At 43.1% G+C, this 15,300-nt stretch overlaps 1 protein-coding gene across 4 annotated transcripts; it reads right to left on the bottom strand.

Annotated features, from left to right (window-relative positions):
- Positions 1 to 48: 48 nt before the first annotated feature.
- On the bottom strand, positions 49 to 5,041 carry LOC117860530 (CMP-sialic acid transporter 1). 4 transcript variants are annotated; one of them, XM_034743843.2, is made up of 7 exons: positions 4,832 to 5,033; positions 4,167 to 4,250; positions 3,791 to 4,065; positions 2,953 to 3,031; positions 2,200 to 2,369; positions 1,840 to 2,026; positions 49 to 1,191 (listed from the first exon to the last, which is right to left on the bottom strand). In XM_034743843.2, exons 1-7 carry the CDS (start codon positions 4,880 to 4,882, stop codon positions 1,093 to 1,095), a joined length of 945 nt encoding a protein of 314 aa, XP_034599734.1. In that variant the 5' UTR covers positions 4,883 to 5,033; the 3' UTR covers positions 49 to 1,092. The 4 variants fall into 4 exon arrangements, 3 of the variants coding, with proteins under 3 accessions (XP_034599734.1, XP_034599741.1, XP_034599746.1); XM_034743850.2 differs by having other exon boundaries at positions 3,791 to 4,005; positions 4,832 to 5,030; XR_004641514.2 differs by lacking the exon at positions 49 to 1,191 and having other exon boundaries at positions 1,679 to 2,026; positions 2,196 to 2,369; positions 3,904 to 4,065; positions 4,832 to 5,041.
- Positions 5,042 to 15,300: the final 10,259 nt, after the last annotated feature.

The following is a 15,300-nucleotide window of genomic DNA, read 5'->3' as shown; positions in this document are numbered from 1 at the left end:
CTGCTCATAGAGTTAGAGCCTTGAGTTTGTCTGGCATATATATAATAATGATACAAGCAACAATTTGTACTGATCCAGTCTGTTCACAATCCCAATGCATACATACAGATACATCTTACAGGTACAAAGCAAAACAACAATCTCAACATTATTCAGCTGTACAAACCCCACAAGCAGGGGTAAACATTACCCAAAACTTATAGGTTACAGTCACATCCATGTCACTTGCTGTTTATTAAGTTCCTCTTGCATACTCTGTCTCATTGCCATGGATTCTTATTTCCACCAGTACTGCAGCGATGAACAGCTCCTAGCTTGCTGTTTATTAAGATCCTTTTGTATACTCTGTCCCATTGCCATGGCCTCTTACTTCCACCGGTACCATACCAGTGCGCTAATACAGCATCGCACCTTACACACAAACGATGGCAACTTGTAAGAGGCAAAAGGAACCACGAAGAGAGACCGAGCCGGGTGCTCCTAGATTGCTCTGTGTTTCTATATCTTCCACACCATGTTCATCGTTCTCTTTGTTCTCTTAAAGGACCGCTCGAGGTCAGCTAACCACAAGATTTACCACAGCCTAACAAAGGAGGAGGATGACCCAGTGCCTCGAAAAGCCGGTCCAGGGTCTGCTGAGGATGGTTCATTGATACCAGAACTATTTCCATATGATGATGCATTCGAGCTCACCAAGTCTGTTACAGCAGGTGCAAAACTCTCCACAAACATGCCACAAGATATTAAAGTCTCGCCAGAAGGCATGTTGATGTACGAAACTGTACAATCCTGAAGATCTACGCAAATGAGTCTGTTTTGGTTGCCAAAGAAGATCTAGGTGCTTATGAGAAGGTGGACATGCTAGAAACAATACTGGGATTTTTTACCAAGCTTGAAGAAAACGGGATTGCAATTGGCCAAGAGCCCTCTCAGTTGCTTGTTGTGTGGTTCTGAAGGCTTGGTGTAGTTCATGAAGTCGAACAGGTTCTTAAGGAGCTCTTAGAAGACATGAAGACCAAGCAAACAGTTGCAGTATCGGTGGAACAGAGGTTATATAGCACTATGACACATGAATCGGGAATAAGAAGATAATTATTTTAGAGAGGGTAAATACCCGTAGCAACGCACGGGCAATTCTACTAGTATAGATATAACCATTGTCAACAACATGGCCATTGAAGTTGAGTACACCTGTCAAAACAGAGTTCCATGACACAAACTTTCAGCTTCATATGCAGACAAAACGATGCATATATAAACTTAAAAAGAGAACAAACAACTTTCACCAACCAGCCTATTAATAGGGTCAAATAAGTTTAGCGGCAAGCTTCAACAAAATCAAATTTTCCAAACCAACTCACAAAAAGGTTCAGGAAGAGCAATTTTCAATAGAGCAATAGCTCCTTTTAGACACAACACACTGATAGTTCAATTTACATACCTTCTTGCAACAAAAGAGCTAGAACAGTCAGGTAAGACATTGTTTTAACAAATGCCAACATAGCAAATTGACATAGAGAAAAAAAATACAGTTTCACTTTACAGGCTTTAGGAGAAACATTAAGTTCAATTTTTTTAGCTGCACTGATAAGGAGGGTCATTTTGCAGTTGCTGCGCTTGTAAAAGCAGCAGATGCAAAGAAAGTATAAAAATCTTGTAGTTTGGTTGGGAAACAGAATTAAGGCATAACTAATCTGCACTTCAAGGCACAATAATACTTTGTTTGCAATCTAGATTACAAAAGGTAGTTTACATAATACCAAAATTCTCCAAAAGCGGATCAACCAAAGTGACTATCATAATCCACGCCAATAGAAAACTGAACTCATGTAACCTCACCTTGACTATATTGTCTGAATACTTCATCAACCATGATACTAGCAGACCAGTGGACCCTAAATTGAACACAACCATCCATGTTGTGATAGAATAACCATTAAATAGGCGCTGCCACCAGGGGCCCAACTCAAATCCAGTTTTGAAGTCACCATAAATTAACCATCCCATGTTGAATATAACTCCAAACCTGACAGCACATAGGATGAATACGTAGTGTTTACCATGCTATTCAAGATCACAGGGGATAGTCAAGAAATACTCACAGTTGCACTGTGTTTTTTTCTTTTTTTGAACCAAATGCAATGGTTTTTGGTATGTGAAATTACAGACAATGGACAAGTTTAAGATATAGATACCTACGTATATAATTGTACATTTTGCCAGTACAAACTATCGCTGTTCTTCTTCATCAAGTACTCTGTGTAGACACCAGCTAGAGCTGAAAGACAAGCGGAAAGTATCCCAAGCATGTAACCCTGTAATGGTGCTGAGAAAAGCGAATCACATGGTGCATCTCCACATCCTTTCACCTGCAAGAGACAATAAATTTAAATTCAGCCCAAATTTAGTAACTAAACTCAACTACAACTAAGCTACATAGCATAGTTAATCCATGTAATGTTTAGTTCAAATGAACATAGAAAATGACACGGACAAAAATCAATTTGTGCTGTTAGTTTATTGATTTCATATACAAAAAAGAATACCTCAGGTCAACTAAAGTTAACAAACTTCGAAAAGTTTTAGTTTATCTAGCAATTATGTGATTTTGGTACAATTCTGAAATTAGATTACTGTGCATACAAAAGAAATTAAGCCTGGAAGCATATATATTGCGTGTAGATAAAACTCCCCAAAAAAATTGTCAGCGACATGTTATCTGATTACGTGGTCTTTTTTTTTTGAGAATGTGCCTGAGCACTTATTTCACTAAGAGGAAAGAGTTTAGAAGCAACCACACCACCATCCCAAGGCAAACTTCTGTGGTTGATTAACACATCACAGTGAAACACCACTTAACAATATAAGTAGGGTCATCCTTAAATACATTTTATATAAATTAAAAAATGTGTGATGAAAAAAGAACAGAGATATCTTCATAGTTTAACAAACCTGGCTGGTGGTTGCACCAACAGCTAGCAAAACAATTGCCATCCATTGTAGATTTGACAACTTCCTTTTGAGGACAAGCCTAGAAGATTTACAGAGACAAAAGCAAGAGCAGTAGTCAATCAAGGGGAAGAAGGATAAAGCACCACCAATAACACATAATACATTTTCACGCATGTAGACTCTATGTATTGCTGGCAACAAATCTAAAGTCTAAAAGATTTTTGGAGAAACAAACATGAGTAAGCACAACTCTGGAAGCTAAACAAAAAATGCACGCAAACATCATGCGAAAAATCTTACTATGAGCTGTAAACCAAAAGAAAAGGTGTAACCATTTTCAATGCACTGCTTAGACAGTGTAACATACAGATAACAGTTTAATTATTTATCGCCTGAAAAAAAACTGAACACTAAGATAGATGTTTAGGAAGATAGGATCACAGGAAGGACTGGACTACCCACATATTATGTCAAAATTTTCATGTTGAAGACCAAAAGTTAAACAACAGAGGGATGAACTCCATAAATTGTCATAAGGGGTTAAATGTTGTTTAAAGTTACAGGATGTATTAAGATGATAATTGGTTGTACAAGTGTCAAGTAACCTAACTGCTTAAGCCTAGATCACAAACAAAATTAAATTCGATTCCACTTCAATTATTCTGAAGCACCCACTATTTTCAAAGTCACGAACACACCTCAAATCTCCAAATTTCAACCAGACTGCCTTGAAGACTAAGTCCAGAGCAGACTAGGAAATAAAATATTGATTCTATCATGCAAATGGTGTTAAGAAGCATAAAAGAATGGACATTTTATGAAGAGACAAGTTGCACACCTAAACAAAATCCCGGTTGTCACAATTTTCAAGTTTCCCACTATCTGATAGGTAGATGGATCAACATAAGTCAAGGTTGCAAACTGGACATTGTTGTGGATGAGGTATATTACTGAAGGAACAAGATATAGTCGCACACTCCTCCACTCCTTTGTCATCCTTGGTGGAGATGAAGAATGGCATTCCTTCCAAAGGAAGAAGCTTGAGAAAGACAACTGTGTCAATAACATGGTGATGTTAGCACAGAAATTTGATGGGTCATTGTCCAGTGTCCACTGCATGTTTTCACCATTTATAAGTAATAATTAATGGATATAAGGGTATTAAACAACTTATGTACAACAGCTTAAGAATGAAGAGAACTGCAGCTTTGTACCTTTAACAGTTCTGCAAGGAAGGGGATGGTTGCATAGTCATACTTGTACTTGCCATTGCTCTGGGAGAGAGTAGTCAATATACCCTGCACACAACCAGGAAAAAGGGTAATGTTAGCACTGAAAATTGATGAATTAAGTAACTAAGTCAAACAATAACCAACTCCATTGCAGGCCTATTTAAAAAATACGTCATTCTGTTATCCTTCATCAGGCTCCAGATTGCCCAATCAAAAATGATTCATCACTTCAAATAAAGATGTTCACGACACGAACTCACAGCCAGGTCACTTCCCATTCCACCAAAGTCATCACCCCGTACCTCGCAAGTCGCAACATAACCGATACCAAGCTTTCGACGAAAACAAGAGAGGAACTTAGAGGAGGGACTGCATCTTTCTGTCAATCGAGCCATTCCAGGAGTCCAAGTGAACATTCATCTGAACCGTGTTTGTCTCCAAGAAGGTTATGGCGAATGCAATAGCAGATCGAGAGAATCTCCGCCCCTTATTTCACTGCGCACCTCAACAAGAAACACAAATGCACGCAGCAACCGTATTGCGCAACAAACCCTAGTTCTAGACAGATCTGGGCCGCTATCTCGATCAAATCGCCAGAGAAGCAAGAAGGGGAAACGGGGGAAACAGGGAGGGTTTAGGGGGCTTGCCTGAGAGCTGGTCAGGATGGTGAGAAGAGCAGCCACCAAGTACCACTGCATCGTCGCCTCCTTCGCCGCTATCCAGTTCTTTCTCTTTCTCTACGGAGATTGGAAGCAGGGCGGGCGGCAGGCCACCACGCCGGGACGCGCGCCCCGCGCCAGCGCCAGGCGACGCACGACGAGCTTTGCTTTTTCACTTTACCCGTTTACCCCAGTCATTTTAGTTAACTAGAATCATGCCCGTGCGTTGCTACGGGCAACAAAATTTTTATATTGCAAGATATTGGATTCAACGGGATAATAAAAATATAAAACATCTATAAATATAAAATAAGTATATCATATAAGATTGGATTCAACAGGACAATAATTATGTGGAACAAGTAGGAATACAGGTCATCCAAATGTCACCCCTATCTATCCTATTTCTTTGCTTGTGATGCGCCAAAGAAAATGTTTTATCATGTCCGGTAGTCTTGTCCTCCAGGCATTCGCTTCGTGCGCCAGAAGATCGATGAAGAAGCTGTGCCGCATCGTTATAGCATCATGTACGTAAGATAAGTGCTTACTCCAAGTTAAGCTCTCGTGTGACGGGATTATCGTATATTGTAAAAATCATAAAGGAACGTACAACCAAGCATATCTATTCACTTTTTCGATGTGCATAGGAAACAGAGAAATATTTGAAGAAACATAAATATTGAACTAATTAGCATGTCCCAAACGTTCCAAACGTCATGTATAGTCATGTGATGTAATCCAGTTTTTCAGTATATGTTGAATTTCCCATACAGTTACATCATGTGACAAAATTAAGCGGAACGTTGGAGTAGTCCGAGGCTATTTTTCAAAAAACCCCTGACATTTCATGATATCAACCCGCAGTCCAATTCCGAGTATACGCCCGACCCTTGGTCCCGGGGTCGGATGCGCTGGACCCCTTGAGGGTGGAACTCCGCCTCGCCCGACCCTTGGTCCCGGGGTCGGGTGCGCCCGACCCTTTGAGGGTGGAACTCCGCCTCGTCCGACCCCGAGTGAAGCTCCGCCTCGCCCGACCCTGAGTCCTGGGGTCGGGAGTGTCCGACCCCTGAGCGGAACGTTGGAGTAGTCCGAGGCTATTTTTCAAAAAACCCCTGACATTTCATGATATCAACCCGCAGTCCAATTCCGAGTATACGCCCGACCCTTGGTCCCGGGGTCGGATGCGCCCGACCCCTTGAGGGTGGAACTCCGCCTTGCCCGACCCCGAGTGATTTGGGATGCGATTCTACTGGAACCAATCTTACCATTCAGGCTAGGTTTCGGGGGGAAAATATTAGTACATGTAGATTTAGATTTGCCGGGTTAGGGATCATAGTGCCTTATTTGGGTTATGCTGTCTCAGGATGTACGTGCAGCTTGATTAAAATAGCTGGTCCGATTTGGAGTACATGTTTAGGGCATTGGATCTACAAGCATTGGAGTACATATCAATAAATCATCACCCGCAACATTTCTTCTGCAGTCCAGAGCAAGCAACTTTTAGAGAGATCTTGGACCAAACAGAAGTGAAATGCATCTTCCCCAAACATGTTACTGCCATTGAATCACCAAACATGTTATATACACAATGGAGGGTTGAAACACATCAAGCTGAGTACTTAACGCATTCATGAAATTGTTATATGGTAACAATAAACACATCAAGCTGAGTACTTAGCTGCCATTGAATCACCAAACATGTTATATGGTCACTGTCTAAAAAGTTCATATAAGGAAAATCCTCGAAAAATATGATTCAGTATGTCGCGAACATCCAAACTTTGAAACACAACACAGAGGTACTGAGCATCCTAGCATTACTACTTGTTGATGATATCTAATGTAAGGGCACGTGCCGTCTTTGTAATTTGTTTCCGTTCAGCGCGTACCCGCTTGGATAGGTCTGCAGCACAAAAATCAGAGATCAAAACTATATAACTTCAGTGAAACGAAGTTTTTGAGCACAAAAAGATGTTACCTTTCAAATCGTACGCATCAGAACATATGGGAGAAAAAATAATTTGACTATAATCTGTAGTAGTCACTCCACCTAACAGGCAAGGGAAAAGTGAATTAAAAACTTAAACAGACAAGGGTATACATGAATTTAAAGAATTAATGGTTAAATATATTGTTAATTTTATTAACAAAACTGAGTGCTCATTGATAATGTCATACCTTGCATCGTAGATATCTTGACATAGAGGGCAGCTAATGTCTTGAATTGATAAGCCGCGCGGCGCCACTCCCATATGTGGCGTTGAAGGTGTGGGTCGTTCATGTGGATTATGATGAAGTTTTTTCTACAATTAACAACATTAATTCCGATCGACCCATGGCATGGCAGATAATTTCATATGTACATAAATACACATACCTTTGATTCATGATTACCACGTGCCTGTTAGGCCGCCTCCGGAAGTCACCCCTATCTTGGATCTCAGACGCATATACAACCACGCCTATGACATCTTCAACAACAAAAAAAAATATATGCTTTGCATTTTAGTGTGAAACCAAGGACATCATATTTTGTTAAGTGAAAGTGTGTATAAATTGATGAGTCACCTGCAAAAGTATCTACTGGCTGACGGTATACATCCTCGAATTTCCTAAAGGCACGAGGACACTCTGAAATCCAGATGGGCCTCTCTGGAGTCTTGACTACAGTATCCAGTAAAAGGACAAAAGTGTAGTATTCACACAGACGGTACATATTGGGAATGGGATCCACATAAGTTGGCGTAAAATACACTCCCAAAAAGTCATATGTTTCACCTTCAATGAGCACACTGTTGAACATCATATGATGGTCGCCGCACGCAACTGCCTCCATCTTGGTGCCCTGCACAAACATTGTAGCCAACATACATCAGTAGTTTGCAGTGAAACCACAATGCATCCGCCTAATTACACATGCATATAAAAAAAAGTAGGCAGATGATTGAAGCACCTGCTCATCAACCAATATTACGCACAAATACTCCTGTCCTCTATACTCTCGTATGTTTCCTTTCCAGAAAACCATGGCGCTCACATCCCATCTCCAGAAGATGTGTTCCAGCTCCACCTCATGAAACTCAACCCACCTATAATTCCGAGATTTTATACATATATAATGCAAGGGTGCATCATAGCGTACGAGATAAAAACTGATGTCATCATTCTGATGAAATCTGTACCGCTGCAGAAAATTACGAGTATCATACCTGTTCGTTGTCGGTGTAGGCAAGGATATCAGCGGTGCAGGCAAGGTTACCCTCTTCCTCGAGAGCGACATGTAGGAGGAACCCATAGCTGGATAAGTGCAAGTTGAACATTTGTACTGCAGTGAGTCTTATTCGTTAGGAGAGATGAAGGAATAATGATATAGGAGCTTATCACTTCGGTGTACTGTTCCATAGTTACTGCTTCAGGAGAATTACATGCGTCCGTACCGATGGTCAACAATTACCCAGCGAGGAGGTCAGCGAAGGCGCAGGGCGGGCAACGGCGGCACGGGGCAAGCGACGGGTTTGCTTCGGGCGTGTGCATGTGCGATGGCGGCAACGAGTTTGTTATGGCGGCTGATAGAAAAAGGAAGGGAAGGAACCAGGATGGAGTACAATTCTTTTTCCAACCAGGCCTAGCAAATCTGGCGCATGCATGCAAGTAGCTAGCTGATTTTTTTAATCTTTCCTTTCTTTTAACATGCCCACAAAATCTCGCGCATGCATGCAAGGAGTTGATTTTTTAATCTTTCCTTTCTTTTAACATGTCCACAAAATCTCGCGCATGTGCAAGGAGCTAGCTGATTTTTTAATCTTTTCTTTCTTTTAACATGCCCACAAAATTTGTAAAAAAAGATATTGACAAATCTGGCGCATGCATGCAAGGAGCTAGCTGATTTTTTAACCTTTCCTTTCTTTTAAACTGTCCACAAAATCTCGCGCATGCATATAGGGAGTTGATTTTTTAAACTTTCCTTTCTTTCAACATGCCCACAAAATTTTCTCTCTTGACGGATGCGCCCGACCCCTTGAGGGTGGAACTCCGCCTCGCCCGACCCTTGGTTCCGGGGTCGGGTGCGCCCGACCCCTTGAGGGTGGAACTCCGCCTCGTCCGACCTCGAGTGAAGCTCCGCCTCGCCCGACCCTGAGTCCTGGGGTCGGGAGTGTCCGACCCCTGAGCGGAACGTTGGAGTAGTCCGAGGCTATTTTTCAAAAAACCCCTGACATTTCATGATATCAACCCACAGTCCAATTCCGAGTATACGCCCGACCCTTGGTCCCGGGGTCGGATGCGCCGGACCCCTTGAGGGTGGAACTCCGCCTCGCCCAACCCTTGGTCCCGGGGTCGGGTGCGCCCGACCCTTTGAGGGTGGAACTCCGCCTCGTCCGACCCCGAGTGAAGCTCCGCCTCGCCCGACCCTGAGTCCTGGGGTCGGGAGTGTCCGACCCCTGAGCGGAACGTTGGAGTAGTCCGAGGCTATTTTTCAAAAAACTCCTGACATTTCATGATATCAACCCGCAGTCCAATTCCGAGTATACGCCCGACCCTTGGTCCCGGGGTCGGATGCGCCCGACCCCTTGAGGGTGGAACTCCGCCTTGCCCGACCCCGAGTGATTTGGGATGCGATTCTGCTGGAACCAATCTTACCATTCAGGCTAGGTTTCGGGGGGGAAATATTAGTACATGTAGATTTAGATTTGCCGGGTTAGGGATCATAGTGCCTTATTTGGGTTATGCTGTCTCAGGATGTACGTGCAGCTTGATTAAAATAGCTGGTCCGATTTGGAGTACATGTTTAGGGCATTGGATCTACAAGCATTGGAGTACATATCAATAAATCATCACCCGCAACATTTCTTCTGCAGTCCAGAGCAAGCAACTTTTAGAGAGATCTTGGACCAAACAGAAGTGAAATGCATCTTCCCCAAACACGTTACTGCCATTTGTTTCCGTTCAGCGCGTATCCGCTTGGATAGGTCTGCAGCACAAAAATCAGAGATCAAAACTATATAACTTCAGTGAAACGAAGTTTTTGAGCACAAAAAGATGTTACCTTTCAAATCGTACGCATCAGAACATATGGGAGAAAAAATAATTTGACTATAATCTGTAGTAGTCACTCCACCTAACAGGCAAGGGAAAAGTGAATTAAAAACTTAAACAAACAAGGGGATACATGAATTTAAAGAATTAATGGTTAAATATATTGTTAATTTTATTAACAAAACTGAGTGCTCATTGATAATGTCATACCTTGCATCGTAGATATCTTGACATGATTTGACTGGGAAAATTTCTATCAAAGAATGATTTGACTGGGAAAAGATAAACAAAATCACATGAATTTGGAATTGGAACTGAATGAAGAAGACAAATTAAAGGAATGAATCGGATGAATCGGAAAGGAAGGAGACCTACCTGGTACTTTTCTAGGCCGGCTGTGGGCTTGGTCGAGGAGGCGGCACTCGGAGAGACCGGGGACGAGGCGCCGGTTCCGCTTCCCGATCTTGAAGACCTGGATCTCGAAGCCAAGCCGCTGGTAGGCCGCGGCGCAGTCGGCGGCGGTGGCGAAGCAGGCCGAGGGAGCCGCGGTCTGGCAGAACGCGGGTGGCTGCGGCGTCGAGGCGCCGGTTCCGCTTCCCAATCTTGAAGACCTGGATCTCGAAGCCAATCCGCTGGTCGGCCGCGGAGCAGTTGGCGGCGGTGGCGAAGCAGGCCGAGGGAGCCGGCTGCGGCGTTGCAGGGCGAGGGAGTAGACGACGACGGTTTGTGGGCGGCAGCGGTGTTGTAATCCGAGCTAGGCGAGGCGATGCGAACTGCTGGCGGCGGCTGCGATGCGGACTGCTATCGGCGGCTGCGATGCTGGGCGAGGGAGGAGGAGTAGGCGAGCGAGGGGAACATCGGATGGCGGAGCATGAAGCGTGGGGCGCGAGGAGGGGCAACGGACGGCGCGCGCGGTGGGCTTCGAAGGGCGTTCATCGGAGGGCGGACCGGTTTGCGCGGAGGACGCGGGAGCCAGCGGACGGGTGAACGGAGCGGAGGGGCAGACGACGTACGAAATTTTTTCTCCTCTTTGATTTTTTTAGGAGTAGAGATTGTGTATTTCTCCAAGTCTCCCGTACTCTGTTGCATTTGGAAAATGGGAAGTGAAAAGTTAAATTTGCCTGCTTGTTCTACCGTTCAAAAACATGGTATTTGAATTTCCTAGATTTAAAGCCTTTGTTAGAGGGCGGTTTTGCTGCTCAGATTATAGGTTATTTTAACTTTTCTAGATGTATAGATATTATTATGCATCTAGACATAGGGTATATCTAAGTGCATAACAAAATCTATGAATCTAATAAAGCCAAAACGACTCATAATTTGGGATGGAGAGAGTATTAGATAGCATCTGTGGAGGATTAAAAATAAACCAATACCAAAATGCTTAATTACCAACTAACTAAAAAGTACTACGAGCCGCGTCTTCGAGGAACTCACGAACTGTTCATTACGCCTTGGTCTATACAGGATGCTGTTTCCTTCTCCTGTATTACCGATGGTTACTGATTGTAATAAGTTACGTATTTTCTTCATTTTAAACTGTAGTTCGTTTTAACTTTTCTAGATAGCTAAATATATATATAAGTTATGTGTAAACACTATATATATATTAAAAAAGCTAAAATGACCTACAATTTGGGACGGAGGGAGTACATTTTTGTGCATCCTTAATTAATCCAATGGTTGTAATAATTTTATTTTCAATGTCATTGTGATATGCGTTAGCATGCATACTTATTACCGTGATGGATAACAATTCTTAATAGTACGCATCCAATAAGAGATAATTCCCCGACTAAGCCGGTCTATATAGTAAGAAATAATTTGCTTCCATATTGGGGTTATTGGTGGTATTATAATTCTTGGTCACGTTGCACATCTTATATTGGAAGAAGTCTACTTATTCTCATGACGTATTAGTGTATTATAAACTAGAGTTATCTTAGCAGAATATGATTTGCTCCTCTCTTTTTTAAATCAGCTTATTATCCACCTCCAGCTCTTACAATCCTGGTTTTCCCTAAGCGGAGAGAGGGCGATGTGTTCTGCTATTTGAAGCGTGGTGCTTGTCGTCCCTGTTGTCCTCTCGAAATCCTTTGTTTCTCCTTCATCTCATCTATGCGTCCCTCTCTGTCACTCACTCACGTAGGAACGGTGCCCATTAGGTACATCTGCTTTGTTCAGCCATGCATTTTGTTCGTGTGAATCAAGCAGCAAATTTCTTTAGAATCAAGTAGGAAATTTCATTAGAAATGGGCCAGCCTCTCCATATGGGCCGACTATTGCTCAACTCCCTTCCCAATTCATATTTGTCGTCACTATGGCCAGCCAACTATGGCGCCGGGTAAAATGGGTCAGCTATAGGCCTAGCCCAAGCACGGCCCACTAAAAATGTGTCGGGCACTCGGGCTTAACCCACTGATGCGGCATAGTACGATCTGTTTAAAACCGATCGTTCGCCTGAGGTTTGACAATGGCCGAGATTCACCCTAGCTGGATCAAGGGGACGTTATTTGGTTCTCCGCCACGGTTTGCCACGCCAAATTTTGGCGTGTTTGGTTGGTGAAATAGGTGCAACAGCTACAGCAGTCGCTAGTTCATTTTTGCGCCGCAGATATAACGTCGATTATGAGTGCCACAGTTTTAGTGCCGCCACAGTTTTCGCGTGGCTCGTTGTGGCCGGAAAACAAGCAGCCTCCAAAACCCAGCTCCGTTGGCCATGATGTCAGCCGCACAAGCAAGTGCGACAATGCAAGAGCAGTGCCATGGTGGGGGAGCATGGTGATGATGAGATTTCCCTCAACAACGGATCTCATGTGCAGTTGTGCACTGTTGGCTTGTGTGCGGCGCCGACGAGCGGTTCCTCAATGGCGCCCTTTAATTTTGCGAGGTACAGGTGCGCACGCTTTAGATGGGGTCTCACTAGTGGTAGCGATGATGCGCTTGCCACTTCGCATGGCAATAGTTCTCGACGGCAACCGAGTCACTGCACCACCACAAAGGATAACGATGAATGGAGCACAAAGGTATGCCCGCCGCTTTTCCTTGCTAGGGTTAGGGTTTGGAAAATTTAGGGATTTGTCGAACCAGAGATTTTAAACCTGTAAGAAAACACATAATAATAGTGTTGTTAGCTCATGGTTAAAACATATATAAATGATATTAATGTATTTTAAGTAGGAAAACGTTAAAATTACTCCCTCCAAGTATAGCGAAAGTTCAGATAACCCCCTAAATTATGTTTTGGTTCAATTTACACCATAAATTATGCTATTTGGTTCAACTTATCCCGTAATGCAATTTGTTATTTTTATTTCTCCATATACACAAGTTGAATTTTAATTTGAGACTTTGCAGGGTGGTAGTGGACATCATAACCTATATTAAAAAATATTTTATGAATGCTTCATCATTAGTTTTTATATAAATTTGTATCTCAAGGATACATTTTATTATTAATGATAAAATAATGATAAAAAAATTAATGGTTGTTTTTAACGTTTTTTATGATGTCTGCTATCATTTTGCAAAATTTGAACTTAAAACTTCGCTTGTGCATGGAGAAAAAAAAAGATAAATTGTTGTAAGGGGTAAATTGAACCAAATGATATAGTTTAGGGGTGAACTAAACTAAGAAATAATTTAAGGGTTATCCAAACTTTGATTATACTTGAAGGGTAATTTGGACTTTTTGAATGAATTAAAAATATAAAAATAGTGGCGCATAATAATACAATGATGATGGTTATTCATCTTTTTTTATCTCATGCAACAAGCTGTCGAGGGAGCAACGAAAGACCGTCTTACTTTAAGCAGGCTAAATAGGTACGAACTACTAGATAAAAATGCATTTTTTTGAAAGAAAATAGCAAAAAGCTCTGCCTTCCAGTTAAGTAGACCGAACAAAAAGACATTGCATACGCTCAGCATTTTAGGTGTGGATTTTGCTCAAATACGAGGAGAACATAGCAACCAATCAAGGTCTATAATGCTACGTATTGTTGTCCTCCACGGTGTGATCCCGCCGCGAGTTCGAAAATTCCTAGTAGGGTGGTAGAGGACATGCCGATGCCATATGCATTTCTGGATTCGGTAGATGCGAAGATATATCAGAAGACTCGCTAGCTAGTCTCGTTGACAGTCGCCTAGCTCAACACACACGTAGAAGCTACGTCAGGTATAGTACCATTTTTCTGGTGTCGTGGTGGCTTAGGGGTGTTTGAACATCTCCTAAACTTTAGGACATATCACATCGGATATTTGGATACTAATTAGAAGTATTAAATATAGTCTAATTACAAAACTAATTGCACAGATGGAGTCTAATTCGCGAGACGAATCTATTATGTTTAATTAGTCCATGATTTAACAATGTGGTGCTACAATAACTAGTTGCTAATGATGGATTAATTAGGCTTAATAGATTCATCTCGCGAATTAGTATAGGGGTTCTGCGGTTAGTTTTAGAATTAGCTCGTCCTCCTAGTTAGCGTCCGAACATCCGATGTGACACTCCTGCCGATTTTCGGGGTGGAAGCACGATCAACAGACCATCTAGAGGGTTCCAAAGGTCTTTTCCTTCGTGGCTACGACATTTTGGGCCCCAGCGGCCGGCCCCGTGACGTGTGGTCCCCACTCCCCAATGGAACGACCTCGGCACGTCGGGAGCAGGCCACGTGCAGCAAGCTATACGTCCATCCAAATAGAGGCGCGTTCATACACTTGATCATCTCGTTTTTGACTGGAAAATTGAGCCCGATCACGCTCATACCGTGTGGTCACTCACCCGGTGAACAGAGAACGCTGCTGCTTGCCTGCTTCTACCCGTGGTTCGTGTATGCTTACGAGTTTTCTCATGATCACGTTTCATTATAATTTAATGAAGATTTTTTCGCTTCTCGCTTCTCACTTTCCACTTCTCGTAGTTGAAACCTCTAAAACAGCTTACCTCATAAACGAGAATCGGTAAAAATAATAAATTTTTTTGATGAGATTCTTGCTTATTTTTACCGATAATCTAATTATAAGTGGAAATAAATGGCTCCGAGAGGGGAGCAGCGGAACGGATGGGAGCCACGCAAGAACCAGTCAGCGCCGCCTCACCCAAAACAAAGCCGTGGCCGTCCGCCCGCGGCATCCAAAATTACCGTGTCTCTGTCGTGCGGGGGCCCGTCGCGACGCCCGTTTCCTGCCCGCTTCTGCATCTGGGACTCCGGATACACAGACACGCTTGCGGCGACTTGATCAAACAAACCCAGCCAACAGTAGAAGCAGCCGGGAGCCCGCGGCCGGGGCAAAGGGACGCGAGCGAAAAGTCGCCGGCCCTGACGAGGAGTGACGGCACCTCGTGCACTGCCCGCCCCCGCTCGGTCAAGACGCAGCCGCAGAATAGAAATAGTCCACTCCTCACCCACAGAAGTTCC

This window comes from Setaria viridis, chromosome 1, assembly GCF_005286985.2.
Source record: "Setaria viridis chromosome 1, Setaria_viridis_v4.0, whole genome shotgun sequence".
NCBI classification, from domain to species: Eukaryota; Viridiplantae; Streptophyta; class Magnoliopsida; order Poales; family Poaceae; genus Setaria; species Setaria viridis.
The sequence above is the reverse complement of the archived record's forward strand: the minus strand, read 5'-3'. Positions and strand labels throughout refer to the sequence as shown.

Bases quoted from the DNA above. Each gene is read 5' to 3' on its own strand.
- LOC117860530 (XM_034743843.2), bottom strand. From the start codon at position 4,882: ATGCAGTGGTACTTGGTGGCTGCTCTTCTCACCATCCTGACCAGCTCT. The intron at 3,032-3,790 runs GTGTGCAACTTG...TAAATCTTCTAG, and splicing joins ACAACCGGGATTTTGTTTAG to GCTTGTCCTCAAAAGGAAGT. The intron at 2,027-2,199 runs GTAGGTATCTAT...ATGTGCTGTCAG, and splicing joins CAAAATGTACAATTATATAC to GTTTGGAGTTATATTCAACA.